Below are 22,846 nucleotides of genomic sequence, written 5' to 3' on the forward strand. Positions count from 1 at the left end.
TAGTTAGCCAGTTAGTCCAAACGTTTGTTTGCCTCTGACGTTTGTTTTGTTCTTGACCAGTGCACCAGTCACTGCCTGACTGTCTTGTCTTTTGTGTCTTTGTGGTCTTTTCAAGGCTATGTGAAGCATTACCTGAGCAACCCCTGTCACATCCAGGGGGACACCCTCCAAGGTTTCGATATTCTCACAGCGACAGAGGATGGTCATTATCTCCAGAGACATCCTAGGCGGGCAGGCAGGCGGTAGGATAGTAGGAATAGGAGAGGCAGGACAGTGAATATAGTACACTTATAACAGCTGTTAGGGATGTCAGTAACGAAGGGTCAGGGGTGAGAGGAGAGGAGAGGGAAGACTCTAGAAGACACTTTAGGAGACCTACGCCATAGCCTACCATAGACTAGATTCTACAGCAGGGATCATCAACTAGATTCAGCCACTGGCCGATTTCTTCTTGTGCGGATGGTCAAGGGGCCGGAACATAATTACCAATAATTTGTACACTGCAAATTGATCGCAAGAAGCCCAAACACATATAATATTTGACAAAAACAATCATTTCAAATCTCGCTTACAGTTTTTATACATTCACATATATCTGTCTATTATGCGTGGGAATACTTTGGAACATATTTCCAAAATTAAAATGACTTGGAGCTGATTTCCTGGTGTTTAGTCTTTTATGTCCAACAATAAATTTAAAAAATGCAATAATTAAAAATATATTTATAATAATTTCGGCGGTGCCATATAAAATTACCTGCGGGCCGAAATCGGCCCGTGGGCTGCCAGTTGGGGAACCCTGCTCTACAGCAAAAAGGAACCATTGTGTAGCCTAACCTCCAGAGGCTGAGGCAGAGAGCTTCAGATGGAACCGAAATGTCTCCAGTCTATCAATGATCTAATATGCTGGTGTTTACATTACAAGCACAAACACAGCACAGCCAGTCAGTTCTCTTCACAACACAACGGACAGCAACTACTAGGACAAACGGCAGAAGTCACTGGGAAGGATTGGATTGGTCAGCATAGCAGTCACACAGCAGCATTCTTAACCCACATCTGAGTTTAAGGCACTAAAGGCACTAGAGATTACTCAAGAATGCCTCTACACACTGCAAGACCCTAATGACAATCTCTACTGCTTAGTTGAGGCTCGGTTAACAAGTATTGTCAACAAAACAATTGACTGAGTCACAATACAAATGTGAATATTCACACCAAAATTTTTCCACTGCTCTTTCACACACTTGAGAGCTATGCATACTATATGCATATGAGCTGTATACAACATGGCTAATAACACTAACATCAAATCAATTTTAGACACACTGACTGACAGAGCTAAATGTGCATTTAGAAGCTGGCTGAGTCCTCAGAAGCTCCCCATCAACAAGGACGTGGCTTTCAGCTTCAATGTTCAAGTCTGAGACAGAGTCAGGGGATGGGCTGGCTGCAACATCACTCCCCCAGGCCTCCCAGGCTCCTTCTCTTTCTGTGTTAAGAGAGAAGTGGATCAATGACTCATTGGGCCAGAGACACCAACAAGATTACTGCATCACTAACGGGAAGTGGCTCGGAGGCTGGGAGCTTTAGTTAACCCATTCAGGGCCCACCCTATTCTCCAGTCTGTAATGGCTACTAGCTAATGCAGGCGGGGCTGGCTCAAACAAACACTGTACCAGAGAAAAACTATACGCAGATACGCCATTTCATTTATTTATTTAATCATCCAAAATTATAGGAAAGTGTGACTAAAATATTTAGATCTCATGAGGTTTATTGGAAATAGGAGAGGTCCAACTAGAGGCTGGGGATGTCTACTATTAGCCTGATCCCAAATCGGATTGTGCTGTAAAGACAACTCCTATGGTCGTTGTTGTTATGCCAAACAGCACAAACCGATCAAGGACCAGGCCAGACTAGTATATCTTCTTTCTTAAAAGAACACCATGGGCAACAAACACTTGAGCCATCCCATGCCTCTACTTAACTATATTTAGAGCCCTAATGGCAGATATCCTAGCAACTACTAGATAAAATAACTTGTCTTTATAGTATGAGCCAGAGCCATATACAAAGTGTACAAAACAGCTGCTTTGCAATTGTTAACGCACTCAAACCAGTGCGCCTGGCACCTACTACCATTGCCTGTTCAAAGGCACTTAAATCTTTTGTCTTGCCCATTCACCCTCTAAATGGCACACATACACAATCCATGTCTCAATAATCTCAAAGCTTAAAAATCCTTCTTTAACCTGTCTCCTCCCCTTCATCTACATTGATTGTGGATTTAACAAGTTATATCAATACGGGATCATATTTTTCACCTGGATTCACCTGTCTATGTCATGTTCCTAATGTTTTGTGAGTAGCGCAGTGGTCTAAGGCACTGCATCGCAGTGCTAGCGCCGTCACTACAGACACCCTGGTTCGAATCCAGGCTGTATCACAACCGGCCGTGATTGGGAGTCCCATTGGGCGGTGCATAATTGGCCTAGCGTTGTCCGGGTTTGGATGGTGTAGGTCATCATTGTAAATAAGAATTTGTTATTAACTGACTTGCTTAGTTAATTTTCTTTTAATATATAGAGAGTTAGGCCAATGTGGTTGAGCGTTCCGGGAGCACCACTTTCTCCTCCATAGCCGTTGCTAAGTAATAATTAACGCTTCCGCTGTCATGCCTACGCCCGCTCGAGGGCGCCAGGCTGCCCTTCATTACGCACACCTGTCACCATCATTACGTGCAGCAGCGCTCATTGGACTCACCTGGACTCCTTCCCTTTGTTGATTGCCCTGTCTATAACTGTCTGCTCCCCCGTTTGTTCCCGTGTCGGTATTTATGTTGTTATGTGTTCATGTCCAGATGCTGTCCTGTCCTGTTTCATGTCCGTATTTCATTAATGTTCACTCCCTCTACCTGCTTCTCGTCTCTACCAGCATCGATTCTTACATCCGCGTTGTGCTGTTTATTTCTGATAGTTTTCTAAACCTATGAAGATGTCCAGTGAAAGCAGATATGCAATTTGTTGACACTAAAACACAGTCAAGACTTGGATACACATGATCCTGAAGGCTATTCAATAAAAACGTCTGTTAAATTCGCTGCTCTGTTTTGCTTGTTTACAGCGGGTAATTTCATAAGGAACTGTCATAGGCGCTCTCGTATTGTTACATCAGCAACATTTCTAGAATAAACTTCTATATGGGCGCTAACATGGCGCCATTCTAAAACCTGACCTAACTCTCTATATATACACAGTGCATTCGGAAAGTGTTCAGACCCCTTGACTTTTCCCACATTTTGTTAGGTTACAGCCTTATTTTAAAATTGATTAAATTGTTTTATCCCTCATCAATCTACACACAATAACCCATAACGAGAAAGCACATTTTGTTTTGCAAATGTATATATAAAAAAACATTGGAAATATCACATTTACATAAGTATTCAGACCCTTTACTCAGTACTTCGTTGAAGAACCTTTGGCAGCGATTACAACCTCGACTCTTCTTGGGTATGACGCTAAAAGCTTGGCACACCTGTATTTGGGGAGTTTCTCCCATTCTTCTCTGCAGATCCTCTCAAGCTCTGTCAGGTTGAATGGGGAGCGTTGCTGCACAGTTATTTTCAGGTCTCTCCAGAGATGTTTGATTGGGTTCATGTCCGGGCTCTGGTTGGGCCACTCAAGGACATTCAGAGACTTGTCCCGAAGCCACTCCTGAGTTGTTTTGGCTGTGTGCTTAGAGTTGTTGTCCTGTTGGAAGGTGAACCTTCACCCCAGTCTGAGGTTCTGAGTGCATTGGAACAGGTTTTTATCAAGGATCTCACTGTACTTTGCTCCGTTCATCTTTGCCTCAACCCTGACTAGTCTCCCAGTCCCTGCCACTGAAAAACATCCCCACAACATGAGGCTGCCACCACCATGCTTCACCGTAGGGATGGTGCCAGGTTTCCTCCAGACATGACGCTTGGCATTCAGGCCAAAGTGTTCAATCTGGTTTCTCATGGTCTGAGAATCTTTAGGTGCCTTTTGGCAAACTCCAAGTGGGCTGTCATGTACCTTTTTACTGAGGAGTGGCTTCTGTCTGACCACTATCATAAAGGCCTGATTGGTGTAGTGTTGCAGAGATGGTTGTTCTCCCATCTCCACAGAGGAACTCCAGAGCTCTGTCAGAGTGACCATCGGGTTCTTGGCCACCTCCCTTCTCCCCCGACTGCTCAGTTTGGCCGGGCGGCCAGCTCTAGGAAGACACTTGGTGGTTCCAAACTTATTCCATTTAAGAATGATGGAGGCCCCTGTGTTCTTGGAGACCAATGCTGCAGACATTTTTTGGTAGATCTGTGCCTTGACACAATCCTGTCTCAGAGCTCTACAGACAATTCCTTCGACCTCATGGCTTGGTTTTTGCTCTGACATGCACTGTCAACTGTGGGACCTTATATAGACAGGTGTGTCCCTTTCTAAATCGTGGCCAATCAATTTAATTTACCACATGTGGACTCCAATCAAGTTGAAGAAACATCTCAAGGATGATCAATGGAAACAGGATGCACCCGAGCTCAAATTTGAGTCTCATAGCAAAGGGTCTGAATACTTATGTAAATAACGTATTTCTGTTTTGTATTTTTAATACATTTGCTAACATTTCAAAAACTGTTTTTGTTTTGTCATTATGGGTTATTGTGTGCAGATTGCTGAGGATTTTTATTTATTTAATCCATTGTAGAATAAGGCTGAAACGTAAACGTAAATGTGGAAAAAGTCAAGGGGTCTGAATACTTTCCGAAGGCACTATATATATATATATATATATATAGCATGAGCTATATAGCTAGTTAGGAACATAGAGTGAGGAATTAGAATACTAGAATGGACATGAACCGTGCAAAGGTCAACCATGTTGGTCAGGGAGTTGGTCAACCCTGGTTTTCCAGTGCTGTCATAAGATATTGTGTAAAACAATGAATGTGAAGAATTTATCTGCACTGTATGTGTGTTAGCTAGCCAACCAGTTTTAGAGGAATGATTTCATAAATGTGTGAAATTAACTGCCAATACACCGACATTCCATTCAAACAATGCAGTCAATCCACAGCCATACACTGGCTCAAATCAGTCGATGATAGGACTTAGACAAGTTGTAAATGCAATGGTATAGTGTATCATATAATAGCACTCACAGCTTTCCAAGATCACAAAATCTGAGACATTTATGGTCTATTTAAATATATTTGAGGCTAAAACCTGTTTTTACAATTATATGACAATATTTTAGGTTGACTATAATTCCATTACACAACTTATGATACATCACATGCCTTACGTTTATTTTCCTGCATAGGTAAAATAAGGATTATGCCTCTACTGCACTTCATTCCAATTAGACTGGATTTGGATTTCTCCCTGACGGATATGGTTGCTACTTTCACCCCATTCTGAAACTGAGGGTTCATAGTCCCTCTAGTAATTTAAATAGGATCGCTATGGTTAAGACATCATCCCCAAGACACAGCAGGGCTGAGAGAGACATGGTGAGTTGAACACCAGGCAAGGCAGATTAGCATGGCAGACATGAAGTAATATCTCTCTATAGATAGATATCTCTCTCTCTCTCTCTCTAGATAATAGATAGATAGATAGATATCTCTCTCTCTCTCTCTCTCTCTCTCTCTCAGATAGATAGATAGATAGTATCTCTCTCTCTCTCTCTCTCTCTCTAGATAGATAGATAGAGATCTCTCTCTCTCTCTAGATAGATAGATAGAGATCTCTCTCTCTCTCTAGATAGATAGATAGATCTCTCTCTCTCTAGATAGATAGATAGAGCTCTCTCTCTCTCGATAGATAGAGATCTCTCTCTCTCGATAGTAGAGATCTCTCTCTCTCGGATAGATAGAGATCTCTCTCTCTCTCGATAGATAGAGCTCTCTCTCTCGATGATAGAGATCTCTCTCTCGATAGATGAGATCTCTCTCTCTCGATAGATAGAGATCTCTCTCTCTCTCTCGATAGATAGAGATCTCTCTCTCGATAGATAGAGATCTCTCTCTCTGATAGATAGATATCTCTCTCTCTCGATAGATAGATTCTCTCTCTCTCTCGATAGATACTCTCTCTCTCTCTCTCTCTCTCTCTCTCTCTCTCTCTCTCTCTCTCTCTCTCTCTCTCTCTCTCTCTCTCTCTCTCTCTCTCTCTCTCTCTCTCTCTCTCTCTCTCTCTCTCTCTCTCTCTCTCTCTCTCTCTCTCTCTCTCTCTCTCTCTCTCTCTCTCTCTCTCTCTCTCTCTCTCTCTCTCTCTCTCTCTCTCTCTCTCTCTCTCTCTCTCTCTCTCTCTCTCTCTCTCTCTCTCTCTCTCTCTCTCTGCTGACAGCAAGGTTGTGTTTGAGAGCAATAACAAACTGCTTATTTCCTTTGTGTGGGTAAAGAGACTAGGTCTAATATTTAATGAAGATTGTAACTATGTTTAAATGTGTGGTGTAAATGTGAGGATGAGTGGGTACAGTTTTAAATATGGTGTTAATACTGATTTTGATGTTTAAAAATTATAAACAGACAAATCTATCTGCCATCCAACAGTAGGCCTAAATGGTTTGTTTCAGAGGTAAAGTCTGGATGTTAGGGCAGTGATTGTATAATTCCCCAAACTGTACTTAAACCCTCTGAATGGGTTACACCCTGTTCTTACCTCTGGATGTCTGAGATGAGCCACCAGGCCCAGGACCAGCCTCCCACCACGTAGGTCTTCTCATCGGAGCCACAGCAACCACCTGTGAGCCAGCACAGGCAACATGAGCATCACATTGTAACCACTATCACTGATAACGCCATAGAAATAGTACTGTATTCTATTTCTATGGAATGACAATCAGTGGCATTGCACCACTGACAGTATCATCAACATTAGAGTATTACACTATTAGACCACAGTAAACCAGACCAGTATAATGGTATCAGACCACAGTTTGAAGAGCTGAGGTCCCAGAGAGCAGTAGGTGGTGTAGTGGTTAGGAAACTGGGTCAGTGACTCCATCTCCTGTCTATGTAAGTGCATTCGGAAAGTATTCAGACCCCTTAACGTTTTCCAAATTTTGTTACCTTATTCTAAAATGTATTAAATTGTTTTTCCCCCTCATCAATCTACACACAATACCCCATAATGACAAATCAAAAACAGGTTTATAGAAATGTTTGCAAATTCATTACAAGTAAAAAACATAAATATAACATTACACAAGTATTCAGACTTTTTACTCAGTACTTTGTTGAAGCACCTTTGGCAGCGATTACAGTCTCGAGAGTCTTGGGTATGACGCTAAAAGCTTTCTAACATTTTGTAATTTTCAGTTTGAATACTGTCACTAAAAAGCCACAGTAATCCTTACAAAAAGTAGCTGTTTGATATTTCACCGTAACATTTTGGAATGTTCATTCAAATCATTCAACTGAAATTGTTTCTCTGGCAACATGTTCGCTGTTGAAAGGTGGATGAGGAAGGAAGATGGCGGACTGAACGAATTTATGTAGATGGTGGGTGTGCGTTTATCTTTTTATTTGTTATGTTTGGGAAAGTTGAGTGAGTAATGAAATGGTTGCATATCCCAGAACCAATGTATTGCTGTGAGCCGGGGTATGAGAGGGCTTTCAATGTTGTTCAGATGATGGATATACTTTTATATTGAATTATACGTCTTATTTATTTATTGTCCTATCATGGTGTAAGTTTTAAAATAAATTATACATTTTATTTATTGTCCTATCATGGGGAACTCAATTTTTAAAATAAATTATATCTAATTATTTATTTATGATCCTAATTTAATGGTACGGTCAACAACCCTATGCCTTAGACACCCACCTGAATGACCCAGATACTAAGGAGAAGTCCCTAACTGTTTTATGTGCCTGCTGTAAGCGGTCTCTATGCAGCCAAAATGCGGTCAGACCAAGAGCAGCACTGCCCCCTCAAGATTCTGAGCCTGCTTGGCAGGGTTGGTCCTGCAAAGCCAAAGCCCCCTAAATGGAGAGCATATTCTCAAAGCTGCTGATGAGAACCTTGACGACCATGTACCTAGCCGGTGGGGATTCCGGTGGGGTGCCCCCACCCAGGCAGTGGCAGTGCTGGCAACACTAGCTGCAGTAACCCATGGGGAGGGGAGGTCACATGGACATTCAGAGAGAGGGTATATTACTGTGACCCTGGTGGCACAAAATCAAAAGTCTGACTGCATGGAGATGCTTGGGAATATGGTCAATACGGGTGACCGTATTGTGGGTGTTTCAGGGAAAAGGTGTACATTTGACCTCCATCATCTAGGATGTGACAATGGTTAATAAAATCTCTCAATTTCTACCCCTTTTTTTGCGCGGTCTTGCAGGCCTTCTAATGCAGCTGCAACTGTAAATGCATTTGTAAATCAAGACCTTTCTTGAGTTGGGCTCTGGGATGGTGCAACTGTTGAGAATGTGAGCTTATGGTTGTGTGGGGGGAAAGGGTTGAGTGTGTGTGGGTGTATGTGTGTATCCCACAACTGTTGCAAAGGAGTAAAAGATGTTAGGGACAATAGAGGATGATCCACAGCTATATATAATACAAATCGAGGTGAGGGCGATGGAAATGCATTTGGCAATTGATTTACTTCAATTCGGTAAATGGCACTGTGTGCTCTTTTCGAAGGATGGATCCCAGTCTGTTCAGGGCTATGGGATACGGGGGATCGGGGGTGGTCTGCCGGGCATTGGGATGACAACCCAACTAGGAATGAGGAAGGCTTTTAGCGGGTGGAATAGGAAGATCATTGTGTTTCTTCCAAAAACAACAAAGACACCCATTTTATTTTATGTGGCTCTCAAACTGGAAGAAAATTCTCAACAATCATTTTTACAGGCTAAATTCCTGTCCAATCATTCAAAATGGTTAAATTTCCGTTTCATTACAAGGGTTCTATTTCTTGCTGTAAAATGGGTGTCTTTGTGTTGTCAAATAATATTTGACGCCGATGCTACGCTATAGGACTATTTTGCTAGCACAGACTGGAATATGTTCCGGGATTCATCCAATGGCATTGAGGAGTATACCACCTCAGTCATTGGCTTCATCAATAAGTGCACCGGCGACGTCATCCCTTAGGTGACCGTACGTACATATCCCAACCAGAAGCCATTGATTACAGGCAACATCCGCATCGAGCTAAAGGCTAGAGCTGCTGATTTCAAGGAGCGGGACACTAATCCAGACACTTACAAGAAATCCAGCTATCCCCTCAGACGAACCATCAAACAAGCAAAGTGTCAAAACAGGATTAAGATTGAATCCTATTACACTGGCTTTGATGCTCGTCGGATGTGGCAGGGCTTGAAAACTATTACGGACTACAAAGGGAAACCCAAATGTGAGCTGCCCAATGACGTGAGCCTACCAGACGAGCTAAATGCCTTTTATGCTCGCTTTGAGGCAAACAACATTGAAGCATGCATGAGAGCATCAGCTGTTCTGGATGACTGTGTGATAACGCTCTCGGTAGCCGATGTGAGCAAGACCTTTAAACAGGTCAACATTCACAAAGTTGCGGGGCCAGACGGATTACCTGGACGTGTACTCAAAGCATGTGGGAACCAACTGGCAAGTGTCTTCACTGACATTTTCAATCTCTCCCTGACCGAGTTTGTAATACCTACATGTTTCAAGCAGACCACCATAGGAAGCGAAGGTAACCTGCCTAAATGATTACCGCCCCGCAGCACTCACGTCAGTAGCCATGAAGTGCTTTGAAAGGCTGGTCATGGCTCACAACAGCATCCTACCTGATATCCCTAGACCCACTCCAATTCGCATACCGCCCCAACAGATAATGCAATCTCAATCGGACTCCACACTGCCCTTTCCCACCAGGACAAAAGGAACACCTATGTGACAATGCTTTTCATTGACTACAGCTCAGCGTTCAACACCCTAGTGCCCACGAAGCTCATCACTAAGCTAAAGACCCTAGGACTAAACACCTCCCTCTGCAACTGGATCCTGGACTTCCTGACGGGCCGCCCCAAGGTGGTAAGGGTAGGCAACAACACGTCTGCCACGCTGATCCTCAACACTGGGGCCCCTCAGGGGTGTGTACTTAGTCCCCTCCTGTACTCCTTGTTCACCCACGACTGCGTGGCCAAACACGACTCCAACACCATCATTAAGTTTGCTGACGACACAACAGTGGTAGGCTTGATCACCGACAACGATGAGACAGCCTACATGGAGGAGGTCAGAGAACTGGCAGTGTGGTGCGAGGACAACACAACCTCTTCCTCAATGTGAGCAAGACAAAGGAGATGATCACGGACTACAGGAGAAGGCGGGCCGAACAGGCCCCCATTAACATTTACGGGGCTGTAGTGGAACGGGTCGAGGGTTAAGTTCCTTGGTGTTCACATCACCAACAAACTATCATGGTCCAAACACACCAAGGCAGTCGTGAAGAGGGCACGACAAAACCTTTTCCCCCTCAGGAGACTGAAAAGATTTGGCATAGGTCCCAGATCCTCCAAAAGTTCTACAGCTGCACCATCGGGAGCATCCTGACCGGTTGCATCACCGCCTGGTATGACAACTGCACGGCATCTGACCATAAGGCGCTACAGAGGGTAGTGCGAACAGCCCAGTACATCACTGGGGCCAAGCTTCCTGCCATCCATGACCTATAATAGGCGTGTCAGAGGAAAGCCCATCAAATTGTCAGAGACTCCAGTCATCCAAGTCATAGACTGTTTTCTCTGCTACCGCACTGCAAGCAGTACCGGAGCGCCATGTCTAGGACCAAAAGGCTCCTTAACAGCTTCTACCCCCAAGCCATAAGACTGCTGAACAATTAATCAAATGGCCACCGGACTATTTACATTGCCTGCCCCCCCCACCCCACCCCCCACACCATTGGCTTTGTACACTGCTGCTACTCGCTGTTTATTATCTATGCATAGTCATTTCAACCCTACCTACATGTACAAATTACCTCAACTAACCTGTACCCCCACACACTGACTTGGTACCGGTACCCCCTGTATATAGCTTCGTTACTGTTCTTTTATTGTGTTACTTTTGTATTATTTTTTACTTTAGTTTATTTGGTAATTATTTTCTTAACTCTTCTTGAACTGAAATGTTGGTTAAGGGCTTGAAAGTATGCATTTCACAGTAAGGTCTACACTTCTTGTATTCGGCGCATGTGACAAATAAAATTTGATTTGATAATGTATTGGGCCTTTAGCCTAAACCTCATTGCTACAGAACTGTATTGAACTGGTTAATGTTGCATAGGCTTACGTTGTTTAAGTCATGATTAAAAATCTTAGCTTGCATTTTGACTCAAAAGTGATCTTGGTCAGTGAACAGTGATTTAAAGCAAAGCAGTTTTAAAGTACAGTTGAAGTCGGAAGTTTACATACACCTTAGCCAAAGACAATTACACTCAGTTTCACAATTCCTGACATTTAATCCTTGTAAAAAGTCCCTGTTCTAGGTCAGTTGGGATCACCACTTTACTTTAAGAATGTGAAATGTCAGAATAATAGTAGAGAGAATGATTTATTTCAGCTTTTATTTCTTTCATCACATTTCCAGTGAGTCAGACGTTTACATACACTCAATTAGTATTTGGTAGCATTGCCTTTAAATTGTTTAACTAGGGTCAAACATTTTGGGTAGCCTTCCACAAGCTTCCCATAAACTCAAAAGGACAGACAGTGTAAATAAATTGGGTGAAATCGGGCCCATTCCTCCTGACAGAGCTGGTGTAACTGAGTCAGGTTGGTTGGCCTCCTTGCTCGCACACACTTTCAGTTCTGCCCACAAATTTTCTATAGGATTGAGGTCAGAGCTTTGTGATGGCCACTCCAATACCTTGCCTTTGTTGTCCTTAAGCCATTTTGCCACAACTTTGGAAGTATGCTTGGGGTCATTGTCCATTTGGAAGAACCATTTGCGACCAAGCTTTAACTTCCTGACTGATGTCTTGAGATGTTGCTTCAATATATCCACATAATTGTCCTTCATGATGCCATCCATTTTGTGAAGTGCACCAGTCCCTCCTGCAGCAAAGCACCCCCACATAACATGATGCTGCCACCCCCGTGCTTCACGGTTGGGATGGTGTTCTTGGGCTTGCAAGCCTCCCCCTTTTTCCTCCACACATAACAATGGTCATTATAGCCAAACAGTTCTATCAGACCAGAGGACATTTGTCCAAAAAGTACAACCTTTGTTCCCATATGCAGTTGCAAACCGTAATCTGGCTTTTTTATGGCGGTTTTGGAGCTGTAGCTTGTTCCTTGCTGAGTGGCCTTTCCGGTTATGTCGATGTAGGACTTGTTTTACTGTGGATATAGATACTTTTGTACCCGTTTCCTCCAGCATCTTCACAAGGTCCTTTGCTGTTGTTCTGGGATTGATTTGCACTTTTCACACCAAAGTACGTTCATCTCTAGGAGACAGAATGCATCTCCTTCCTGAGCAGTTTGACGGCTGCATGGTCCCATGGTGTTTATACTTGCGTACTATTGTTTGTACAGATGAACGTGGTACATTCAGGCGTTTGGAAATTGCTCCCAAAGATGAACCAGACTTGTGGAGGTCTACAATATTTTTTCTGAGGTCTTGGCTGATTTCTTTAGATTTTCCCATGATGTCAAGCAAAGAGGCACTGAGTTTGAAGGTAGGCCTCGAAATACATCCACAGGTACACCTCCAATTGACTCAAATGATGTCAATTAGCCTATCAGAAGCTTGACATAATTTTCTGGAATTTTCCAAGCTGTTTAAAGGCATAGTCAACTTAGTGTATGTAAACTTCTGACTCACTGGAATTGTGATACAGTGAATTATAAGTGAAATAATCTCTCTGTAAACAATTGTTGGAAAAATGACTTGTGTCATGCACAAAGTAGATGTCCTAACCGACTTGCCAAAACTATAGTTCGTTGACAAGAAATTTGCGGAATGGTTGAAAAACGAGTTTTAATGGCTTCAACCTAAGTGTATGTAAACTTCCGACTTCAACTGTATGTATGGTTTTGAAAAACGTTATAGTAGTGGTAGTGTCTGCAGTTGTAATGTGATGACTGGTTACAGTTGAAAAAGTAGGTAGATGAAAAGTTAGGATAGCCTGAACATTTGAAAATTGGTTTGCTGTATCTCGCTTGAAAGGTTCAAGAATTACTGTTGGTTATTTTATGCAAATGTTCTCAAATGTATTTAGTTATTGTTTATTAAAAAAATTAAGAATTTGATAGCCTGAATGTTTTAAAGTTGGTCTTGTAGCTTAAAGGACCAAGGAGCAGGACCATTTTCAATTGCTACCTCTGTATTCCTATAGTTCTCATTCAAACCCATGTTCATTTATGCACATGTTAAATGGTTACAGTAAAAAAAAAAAAAAAAGACAATATATAGTTTAAAAAAATATATATATTGGGCAAGCAATCTACAGTGGCTTGCGAAAGTATTCAACCCCGTTGGCATTTTTCCTATTTTGATGCATTACAACCTGGAATTAAAATAGACTTTACGGGGGTTTGTGTCATTTGATTTACACAACATGCCTATCACTTTGAAGATGCAACATATTTTTGTGTGTAACAAACAAGAAATAAGACAAAAAACAGAAAACTTGAGCGTGCATATCTATTCACCCCCCCAAAGTCAATACTTTGAAGAGCCACCTTTTACAGTAATTACATGTGTACGTCTCTTGGGATATGTCTATAAGCTTGGCACATCTAGCCACTGGGATTTTTGCCCATTAATTAAGGCAAAACTGCTCCAGCTCCTTCAAGTTGGATGGGTTCCGCTGGTGTACAGAAATATTTAAGTCATACCACAGATTCTCAATTGGATTGAGGACTGGGCTTTGACTAGGCCATTCCAAGACATTTAAATGTTTCCCCTTAAACCACTCAAGTGTTGCTTTAGCAGTATGCTTAGGGTCATTGTCCTGCTGGAAGGTGAACCTCTGTCCCAGTCTCAAATCTCTGGAGTCTGACTTATTGGGAGACTGGTCAAAATGGCGACAGTTCGTAGAAAGTTGGGAAAATGTGTTAATGCAGTTAATAAAATAACTGTATCCTTAGAGCCGTAGTGGATATTTTTGTTACGTTGCCAAATTTAAATAGCAGAGAAGTAGACAAAAATGTCATACTTGCTAACCTTTTGTCTAACTTGTTCGTAAAGTGGTCAAAAGTTGATGCTGTTACTTAAACAGCTGTAATGTTTGATTGTACCAGATGATTCTGTGATTATTTCAGATTTGAATAGCAGAGAAGTAGAAGAAGATCTCTGTTGGAGACCCCTGGTTTACACGTTATAAAGTTTGAATGCCGTTTCTAGCTTAAACGGTATAAGAGGTGTTGTGTGCGGAAGAAGAATAATTAGACGTATGACGAAGATTTAAAGTTGGGAAGTCCTATCTAAATACAATTGCACCATTAACTAACCCTACACCTACATTCTACAATTTTTTTTTAAACACCCCATTCCACTACTTTGACCCTAACTGACAGCCTGGGAGGACAGGACTCTTCCGTTCAACACACCTTGTAAATCTTCTGCAGTAAAACCTTGTACACCCAAGTACTTCTCTGCAGCTGCCACCACAATGTCTATTTTCTGTGATTTACGTACCCTTTCTGCGTTACAGTTGATAACCATGGCATTGAATGCTAAGAAACCAACCTTACTGAAGCACAAATTTGTATCACTCTGTATTGGCCTAGGTCTACCCTTGAATCATCATCCTCTACTCTCTTCACTGCCTCAGCAAATTACACCTTCTGTTCTACTCTGACCCTGGCAACCTCAACCTGTCTCTCGCACCAGGCACTTCTGATCCACAGCAATTTTGGCACCCCCACAATTGACAGTTTTTTTCCACCGATACTACAAATTCCTTTGTGCCATGCCCTCTGCACACTTCTCACAATCTCCCTCCAACACACTGCTGCAATATGACCATAAGCTTGGCATCTGAAACGCCTTAGTGGGTTTGGCACAAAAGCTCTCACGGGATAACTGACATATCCTAACATGAGTTTCAAAACTCAAAAGGGCAGACAGTGTCTTCTCAGTTTCACCACGCTTGCGAACGGCATGCCAATAACCGTCATCCAAAATTCCATGATGTCACAGCCTTAGTTTTAGGCCTTGTGTAAATACTTTGTCTGTCACAACAAGCCTCCTGTAGACCACAAACTAAAACATTGTCTCTAAAAACTTCCCCTGACACTTTCACTTCTACAGTTGCTCCACATACAGAAGGCTACACCACCAACAAACCACAATTGATGGTGTTGGTGACATTTCTAGTACAGGAAAGTTAGCTCACTAAAATCAGAAATAAAGTTTTGGAAAACACAATTGTGGTAACATATGGCAGTTATCAAATGGGTCTTACTGGTACTAGTTGTCGGCAGGGTGGGAAATTAACTTTAGTCCGCCAGCCATTGTGGCAGGTACAGTAGATTTAAAAAAATCTACCAGCCATGACATTTTTTATCAGCCAAAACATTTTTTTTTCTCCATAATTACTTAAACTCACAACAAAAGTACTAATGAACATGCTTTGTTTAAAAATCAATAAATGAATTACTAGTAAGAAGTAAATGGGGTATATTGTGTAATTTCATTTTTGTGACCTGCGTCTTTTAACAATTGCATGTTAAAATAAATCATTTAGATCCAATAATAACAACAGATAAACAGTTCTACAACTGAACATCAAGAATCAACAAAGTTCCTGCCCTGCCACAAAATGCTGAGTGACAGATTTGGGCTCTACGCTGACATTTTTTACAAGGAGTTCATGTTTTAAGTATAAACGTAGAAGCACACAAATAAATCTAGGAGAACAATGGCTAAAAGTTAATTAATAAACATTTTTGGGAGTGATCCATGCTCAATCAAGCACAATGATTAGGTGAGACAATGTTCAGCTGGCCCTTTAAGGGACGGGCCATTACCGTGGTAACTCCGGAACTCTATTGTCTGTGATGAGAATAATCTCTGACTGCAACCTCTTCAGCAAACTCAAACTAACATGAAAAAACATAGCATGTGAACAAAACAATGTAACTGGCCAAGAAACACAAGTACAAAGTCATACTTAGTAGCCTTTCTTGTCAATTCGACCAACTTCTACATGTGGGCTTCGGATAAAAACAAAACTGCTCCCAAATACTCTGTGTGACCACCCGCCACGTGGTTGGTGAAATATACTTTCTTACCCGCCAATGACAAAATTGAATTTCCAACCCTGGTTGTCGGCTTCAAAGGCTATGATATGAGATATATGATTAAGAGTGAATAAACTAATAGGACAGCGCTCATATCAATGGGATTATTTGGCCATTTCCTTCATTGTTTAGAATCCATAGCTGCCTTTCAGATGGAGCAAATTCATAATTTATTGCCATTTCATTACTTTAACGGAACGTTTCCTTTGACATTGGGAATGTTCTCAAATTGTTTCTTAGACGTACGTCTGAACTATGTTCTCCTGTGTGAATTTCAATAATTCAGCATAACATTTCCTACAAATTTCCTCATGGTTCTACAGTGCCTTGCAAAAGTATTCACCGCCCTTGGCATTTTTCCTACTTTGTTGCATTACAACCTGTAATTTAAATAGATTTTTATTGGGATTTCATGTAATGGACATACACAAAATAGTGCAAATTGGTGAAGTCAAATGGAAAAAGAACTTGTTTAAAAAAAAAGATAAAGTGGTGCGTACATATATATTCACCACTTTGCTATAAAGCCCCTAAATAAGATTTGGTGCAACCAATTACCTTCAGAAGTCACATAATTAGTTAAATAAAGTCCACCTGTGTGCAATCTGTGTCACATGATCTCAGTATATATACACACACGCCTGTTCTGAAAGGCCCCAGAGTCTGCAACACCACTAAACAAGGGGCACCACCAAGCAAGCGGCACTATGAAGACCAAGGAGCTCTACAAAAAGGTCAGGGACAAAGTTGTGGAGAAGTACAGATCAGGGTTGGGTTATAAAAACATATCCAAAACTTTGAACATCCTACAGAAAACCATTAAATCCATTATTTAAAAAATGGAAAGAATACGGCACAATATGGAAACATTTAAATGTCTTGGAATGGCCTAGTCAAAGCCCAGACTTCAATCCAAATGAGAATCTGTGATATGACAGATTACTGCACACAAGCAGAACCCATCCAACTTGAAGCAGCTGGAGCAGTTTTGCCTTGAAGAATGGGTAAAAATCCCAGTGGCTAGATGTGCCAAGCTTATAGACATATCCCAATAGACCTGCAGCTGTAATTGCTGCCAAAGGTGTCTCTACAAAGTATTGACTTTGCACGCTCAAGTTCTGTTTTTTTGTCTTAATTCTTGTTTGTTTCACGAAAAATATTTAGCATCTTCAAAGTGGTAGGCATGTTGTGTAACTCAAATGATACAACCCCCCCCCCCCCCAAAAAAAATCAATTTTAATTCTAGGTTGTAAGGCAACAAAATAAGAAAAATGCCAAGGGGGTAAATACTTTCGCAAGCCACTGTATTTAAAGTCATGTTCTTAGAACATTAAGAAACATTTATAAAAAAAAAGACAACATTAGTAATGTTCAAATAGTGTTCTAAGAATGTTTTTGAAAAACATTTACGTTCTGTTCTCAGAGTGAACAAAACGTTCTATCCTCTATCTTGTTAAGTGTCACTAGTTGGCCTCACCAGATCTTAATGAGTGCTTGTTTCCTTTGAAATGAGGTCTTTTTGAATACACTCAAGTCAACAGCTTTGTATGAGTTAAAAATAACATTGCATGCTAGCTCCATCCTGGTGGTGCAATGGACTAATGGATAGAGAACAGAATATTATAGGCTTGAATCTCACTGATGCTGTGCCACAAAGAAAATGCTTGCATGATTAATGCCTAAGCAAATTCATTTGTGTTGCATCTGTGCTTGGAGTTCAAAACAGTTAAACATGCACTATGCAGAAATCTCGTCGCCAATCCCTGGTTGCTAAAATTCTAGTAGTTCACCTAATTTCAGTTTGTGACAAAACAAGCAAGTTTAGTGTAGAGAACAGTGGAGGCTCCTCAGAGGAGAAGGGGAGAACCATCCTCAGTGAATTTCCTAAAAATAAAAGTAGTGAAACATTAAAAGTGATCCTTTTTAGATAAAATTATACTAAATACATTCACGTCACTAAATAATTGATTAAAACAAACTGTTTTGCAATGAAGGTTTACAGTAGCCTCCAGCGCTTTGTAGGGTAGCACCATGGTGTAGCCTGAGGACAGAGTTTCCGTCCTCCACTGGGAGGACAATGCAAAACCTAGGAGGCTCATGGTTCTCTCCCCCTTCCATAGACATACACAGTAATTATGACAACTTCCGGAAGATGTCCTCCAACCTATCCGAGCTCTTGCAGCATGAACTGACAAGTTGTCCACCCAATCAAGCTAGCGAATGTAGCTAGCTAGTTTAGCCTACTCAAACACCTGGCTCAAACAGAGAGGGATGCTATGTTAGCTAGCTGGCTGTGGGTATCCAAAACTGGAGCTTTTCCAAGTCAAGGTAAGCTTTTGGTTTTATTAATTTATTGGCACCAGGCCCGCAGGTGTAACTGCTTGCTGACTACACTGTACTACCTGATTGTAGCAGGTTTACTAATGTGTTAGTTCTAGTAGCTATGTTGAATATGACCTTAGCTAATAATGGTGCTAACGATGAGGGCTGTGTGTAGCGGTTATGATATGGTGGTTTGGCTTGGAAAGATTTTTTCGCCTGGTCACAGACAGCTGATATGTTGTGCACTGAAGTCCACAAGCGAAGGGTAAAGGTGAGAGGAGAGAGCGTAGATGTGAGAAGGATTTATAGCTACAACGGTCAAAGTGATCATGCTGTTTGTATCTGGCTGCTATGAAACTGTTTAGTGTGATCAGGGGTGTATTCATTCTGCCGAATCTGTTAAACCGAAGCAAACGGAACGGGGATAAACATATCTGAATTTGTCCAATAGAAACTCTTGTTTAAAATTGTTGGACTAATGATTACACTCTAGATCAGCTAGATGCAAGCAAGAGTGCAAGGCAGTATTGAATGTGTCACTGTCTGTCACCTTGATTACTTAAATTTCTCTCGACCAGTGCACCTACGTTGTAAACTTTAATTCATAGGCTAGGTTGTAGCAATCTCATTATGGATACAGGGAAAATTCGAGTAGTAGCCTAAACCTATTGTTACATTGAGCTGGGTGAATGGAATATGAATGACAGTCATCCAATTTGCTGTAATAGAAATGCCATGCTCATAAAAATATATAATCGTCCTCCCTCATCTTAAAACAGCACCTACTGCCACCTGTAAAGAATCATCATGCCATCAAAACCGCTGTGAAATATCTTTTCCATAACCAAAAATATTGTATTTTCAGCTGGTGTACAAAACCAAAAGTAAAATATGCAAAAACAAAACTTAAGGGAAGCATAGAAATAGCGCACACAGAAAACAAATCTACCAATTCTTAGACTTGCTTTCAATGAGAATGACAGATCTATAAGTCACATTTCTATGTGAATTTGGTCAGGTAACCCTAAAAGTTACATATTGTAGCTTTAACCAAAACTAAGCTAGCAGTGTTATTAAAAGTCTTATTGAAACATTGTTTTCAATAAGGAAAACATGAATAAAACCTCATGGGAAAACTTTCAGGGAACCACAGTAAAACGTTCAAATAACCTCCCTGCAACCTAAAGATTAACGTTCCCAGAACAGGTGAAATTTTCACTTCAGTTCTCAGTTTTACCTGTCAGGAAACTTATGGCTTGTTCCCAAAACCAATGGAAAACCAAAAACATACGTTCCCACAACTTCCAAGGAACCAAATGTGCTAGCTGGGAGGTGACTGTGCAATATCCCTTCCAAATCTAAGGAAATGCAGTTTGCCTAAGGTACTTTAGGCCTGAGAGGGAATTAAAGAATCATTACTTTCATGAACCACCACCACAGTAAATAACCTAACATTTTCTTGAATCAACAAGAGTTTCAAATAAAATGTTATTGGTCACATCAACATATTTAGCATATGTTACTGCGGGTGTAGTGAAATGCTTGTGTTCCTTGGTCCAACAGCGCAGTAGTATCTAATAATTCACAACAATACACACATCTAAAAGTAAAAGAATTAAGAAATATATAAATATTAGGATGAGCAATGTTGGAGTATATACACATGAAATGAGTAAAACCGTATGTAAACATTATTAAAGTGACCAGTGATTCCATGTCTATGTACATAAGGCAGCAATCTCTAAGGTGCAGGGTTGAGAAACCGGGTGGTAGCCGGCTAGTGACAGTGACTACGTTCGGGGCAGGGTACTGGGTGGAGGCCGGCTATTTAACAGTCTGATGGCCTTGAGATAGCTGTTTTTCAGTCTCTCGGTCCCAGCTTTGATGCACCTGTATTGACTTCGCCTTCTGGATGATAGTGGGGTGAACAGGCAGTGGCTCGGGTGGTTGTTGTCCTTTGATCTTTTTGGCCCTCCTGTGACATCGGGTGGTGTTGGTGTCCTGGAGGGTAGGTAGTTTGCCCCCGGTGATGCATTGTGCAGACCTCACTACCCTCTGGAGAGCCTGTGGGCAGAGCAGTTGCTGTACCAGGTGGTGATACAGCCCGACAGGATGCTCTCGATTGTGCATCTGTAAATGTTTGTCAAGGTTTTAGGTGACAAGCCAAATTTCTTTAGCCTCCTGAGGTTGAAGAGGTGCTGTTACGCCTTCTTCACCACGCTGTCTGTGTGGGTGGACCATTTCAGTTTGTCCGTGATGTGTACGCCGAGGAACTTAAATGTACACCTTCTCCACTACTGTCCCGTCGATGTGGATAGGGGGATGCTCCCTCTGCCGTTTCCTGAAGTCCATGATCATCTCCTTTGTTTTGTTGACGTTGAGTGTGAGGTTATTTTCCTGACACCACACTCCGAGGGCCCTCACCTCCTCCCTGTAGGCCGTCTCGTCATTGTTGGTAATCAAGCCTACCACTGTAGTGTCGTCTGCAAACTTGATGATTGAGTTGGAGGCATGCATGGCCACGCAGTCATGGGTGAACAGGGAGTACAGGAGAGGGCTGAGAACGCACCCTTGTGGGGCCCCAGTGTTGAGGATCAGCGGGGTGGAGATGTTTCCTACCCTCACCACCTGGGGACAGCCCATCAGAAACTCCAGGACCCAGTTGCACGGGGTGGGGTCGAGACCCAGGGTCTTGAGCTTAACCTCTCTTGGGTAGGGGGCAGTATTTTCACGTCCGGATAAAAAAAACGTACCCGATTTAATCTGGTTATTACTCCTGCCCAGAAACTAGAATATGCATAATTGTTTGATTTGGATAGAAAACACCCTAAAGTTTCTAAAACTGTTTGAATGGTGTCTGTGAGTATAACAGAACTCGTATGGCAGGCCAAAACCTGAGAAGATTCTATACAGGAAGTGCCCTCTCTGACCATTTCTTGGCCTTCTATAGCCTCTTTATCGAAAACAGAGGATCTCTGCTGTAACGTGACATTTTCTAAGGCTCCCATTGGCTCTCAGAAGGCGCCAGAATGGGGAATGATGACTCTGCAGTCCCTGGCTGAAAAACAGTGCCGCATTTGGATAGTGGTCGATCTGAGAACAATGACACGGGTGCGCGCGTGCACGTGAAGACACCATTTTCTTCTTTCAGTCTTTGAACGAAAACGTCTCCCGGTCGGAATATTATCGCTATTTTACGAGAAAAATCGCATAAAAATTGCTTTTAAACAGCGCTTGACATGCTTCGAAGTACGGTAATGGAATATTTTTAATTTTTTTGTCACGACATGCGTCCGTGCGTCACCGTTCGGATAGGGACCTGAACGCACGGACAAAACAGAGGATATTTGAACATAACTATTGATTATTTTGAACCAAAACAACATTTGTGGTTGAAGTAGAAGTCCTGGGAGTGCATTCTGACGAAGAACAGCAAAGGTAATCCAATTTTTCTTATAGTAATTCTGAGTTTAGTGAACGCCAAACTTGGTGGGTGTCAAATTAGCTAGCCCGTGATGGCGAGCTATCTACTCAGAATATTGCAAAATGTGGTTTTGCCGAAAAGCTATTTTAAAATCGGACACCGATTGCATAAAGGAGTTCTGTATCTATAATTCTTAAAATAATTGTTTTGTGAACGTTTATCGTGAGTAATTTAGTAAATTCACCAGAAGTTTTCGGTATGTTTGCTAGTTCTGAACGTCACATGCTGATGTAAAAAGCTGTTTTTTGATATAAATATGAACTTGATTGAACAAAACATGCATGTATTGTATAACATAATGTCCTAGGAGTGTCATCTGATGAAGATCAAAGGTTAGTGCTGCATTTAGCTGTGGTTTTGGCGACATATGCTAGCTTGAAAAATGGGTGTGTGATTATTTCTGGCTGGGTACTCTCCTGACATAATCTAATGTTTTGCTTTCGTTGTAAAGCCTTTTTGAAATCGGACAATGTGGTTAGATAAAGGAGAGTCTTGTCTTTAAAATGGTGTAAAATAGTCATATGTTTGAGAAATTGAAGTTATAGCATTTAAGGTTTTTGAATATCGCGCCACTCGATTCCACTGGCTGTTGACTAGGTGGGACGATTTCGTCCCACATACCCGAGAGAGGTTAATGACGAGTTTGGAGGGTACTATGGTGTTAAATGCTGAGCTGTAATTGATTAACAGCATTCTTACATAGGTATTCTTCTTGTCCAGATGGGTTAGGGCAGTGTGATTGCGTCGTCTGTGGGCCTATTGGAGTGGGTCTA

At 41.7% G+C, this 22,846-nt stretch overlaps 1 protein-coding gene across 3 annotated transcripts in view; it reads right to left on the reverse strand.

The window, feature by feature from the left end:
* flt2 (Flotillin-2a) overlaps positions 1-22,846 on the reverse strand; it is a 40,937-nt gene that overhangs the window by 12,456 nt on the left and 5,635 nt on the right. For 2 of the 3 annotated variants that reach the window (XM_014197066.3, NM_001140036.1), the window contains exon 2: positions 6,687-6,768. In XM_014197066.3, the coding sequence (XP_014052541.1) occupies positions 6,687-6,768 (82 nt within the window). Of the gene's footprint in view, positions 1-132; positions 505-6,686; positions 6,769-22,846 lie in introns of those variants that run through there. The other variant, XM_045716205.2, reaches the window with a different exon arrangement.

Source organism: Salmo salar, chromosome 04 (genome assembly GCF_965601325.2).
Source record: "Salmo salar chromosome 04, fSalSal1, whole genome shotgun sequence".
Classification (NCBI taxonomy): domain Eukaryota; kingdom Metazoa; phylum Chordata; class Actinopteri; order Salmoniformes; family Salmonidae; genus Salmo; species Salmo salar.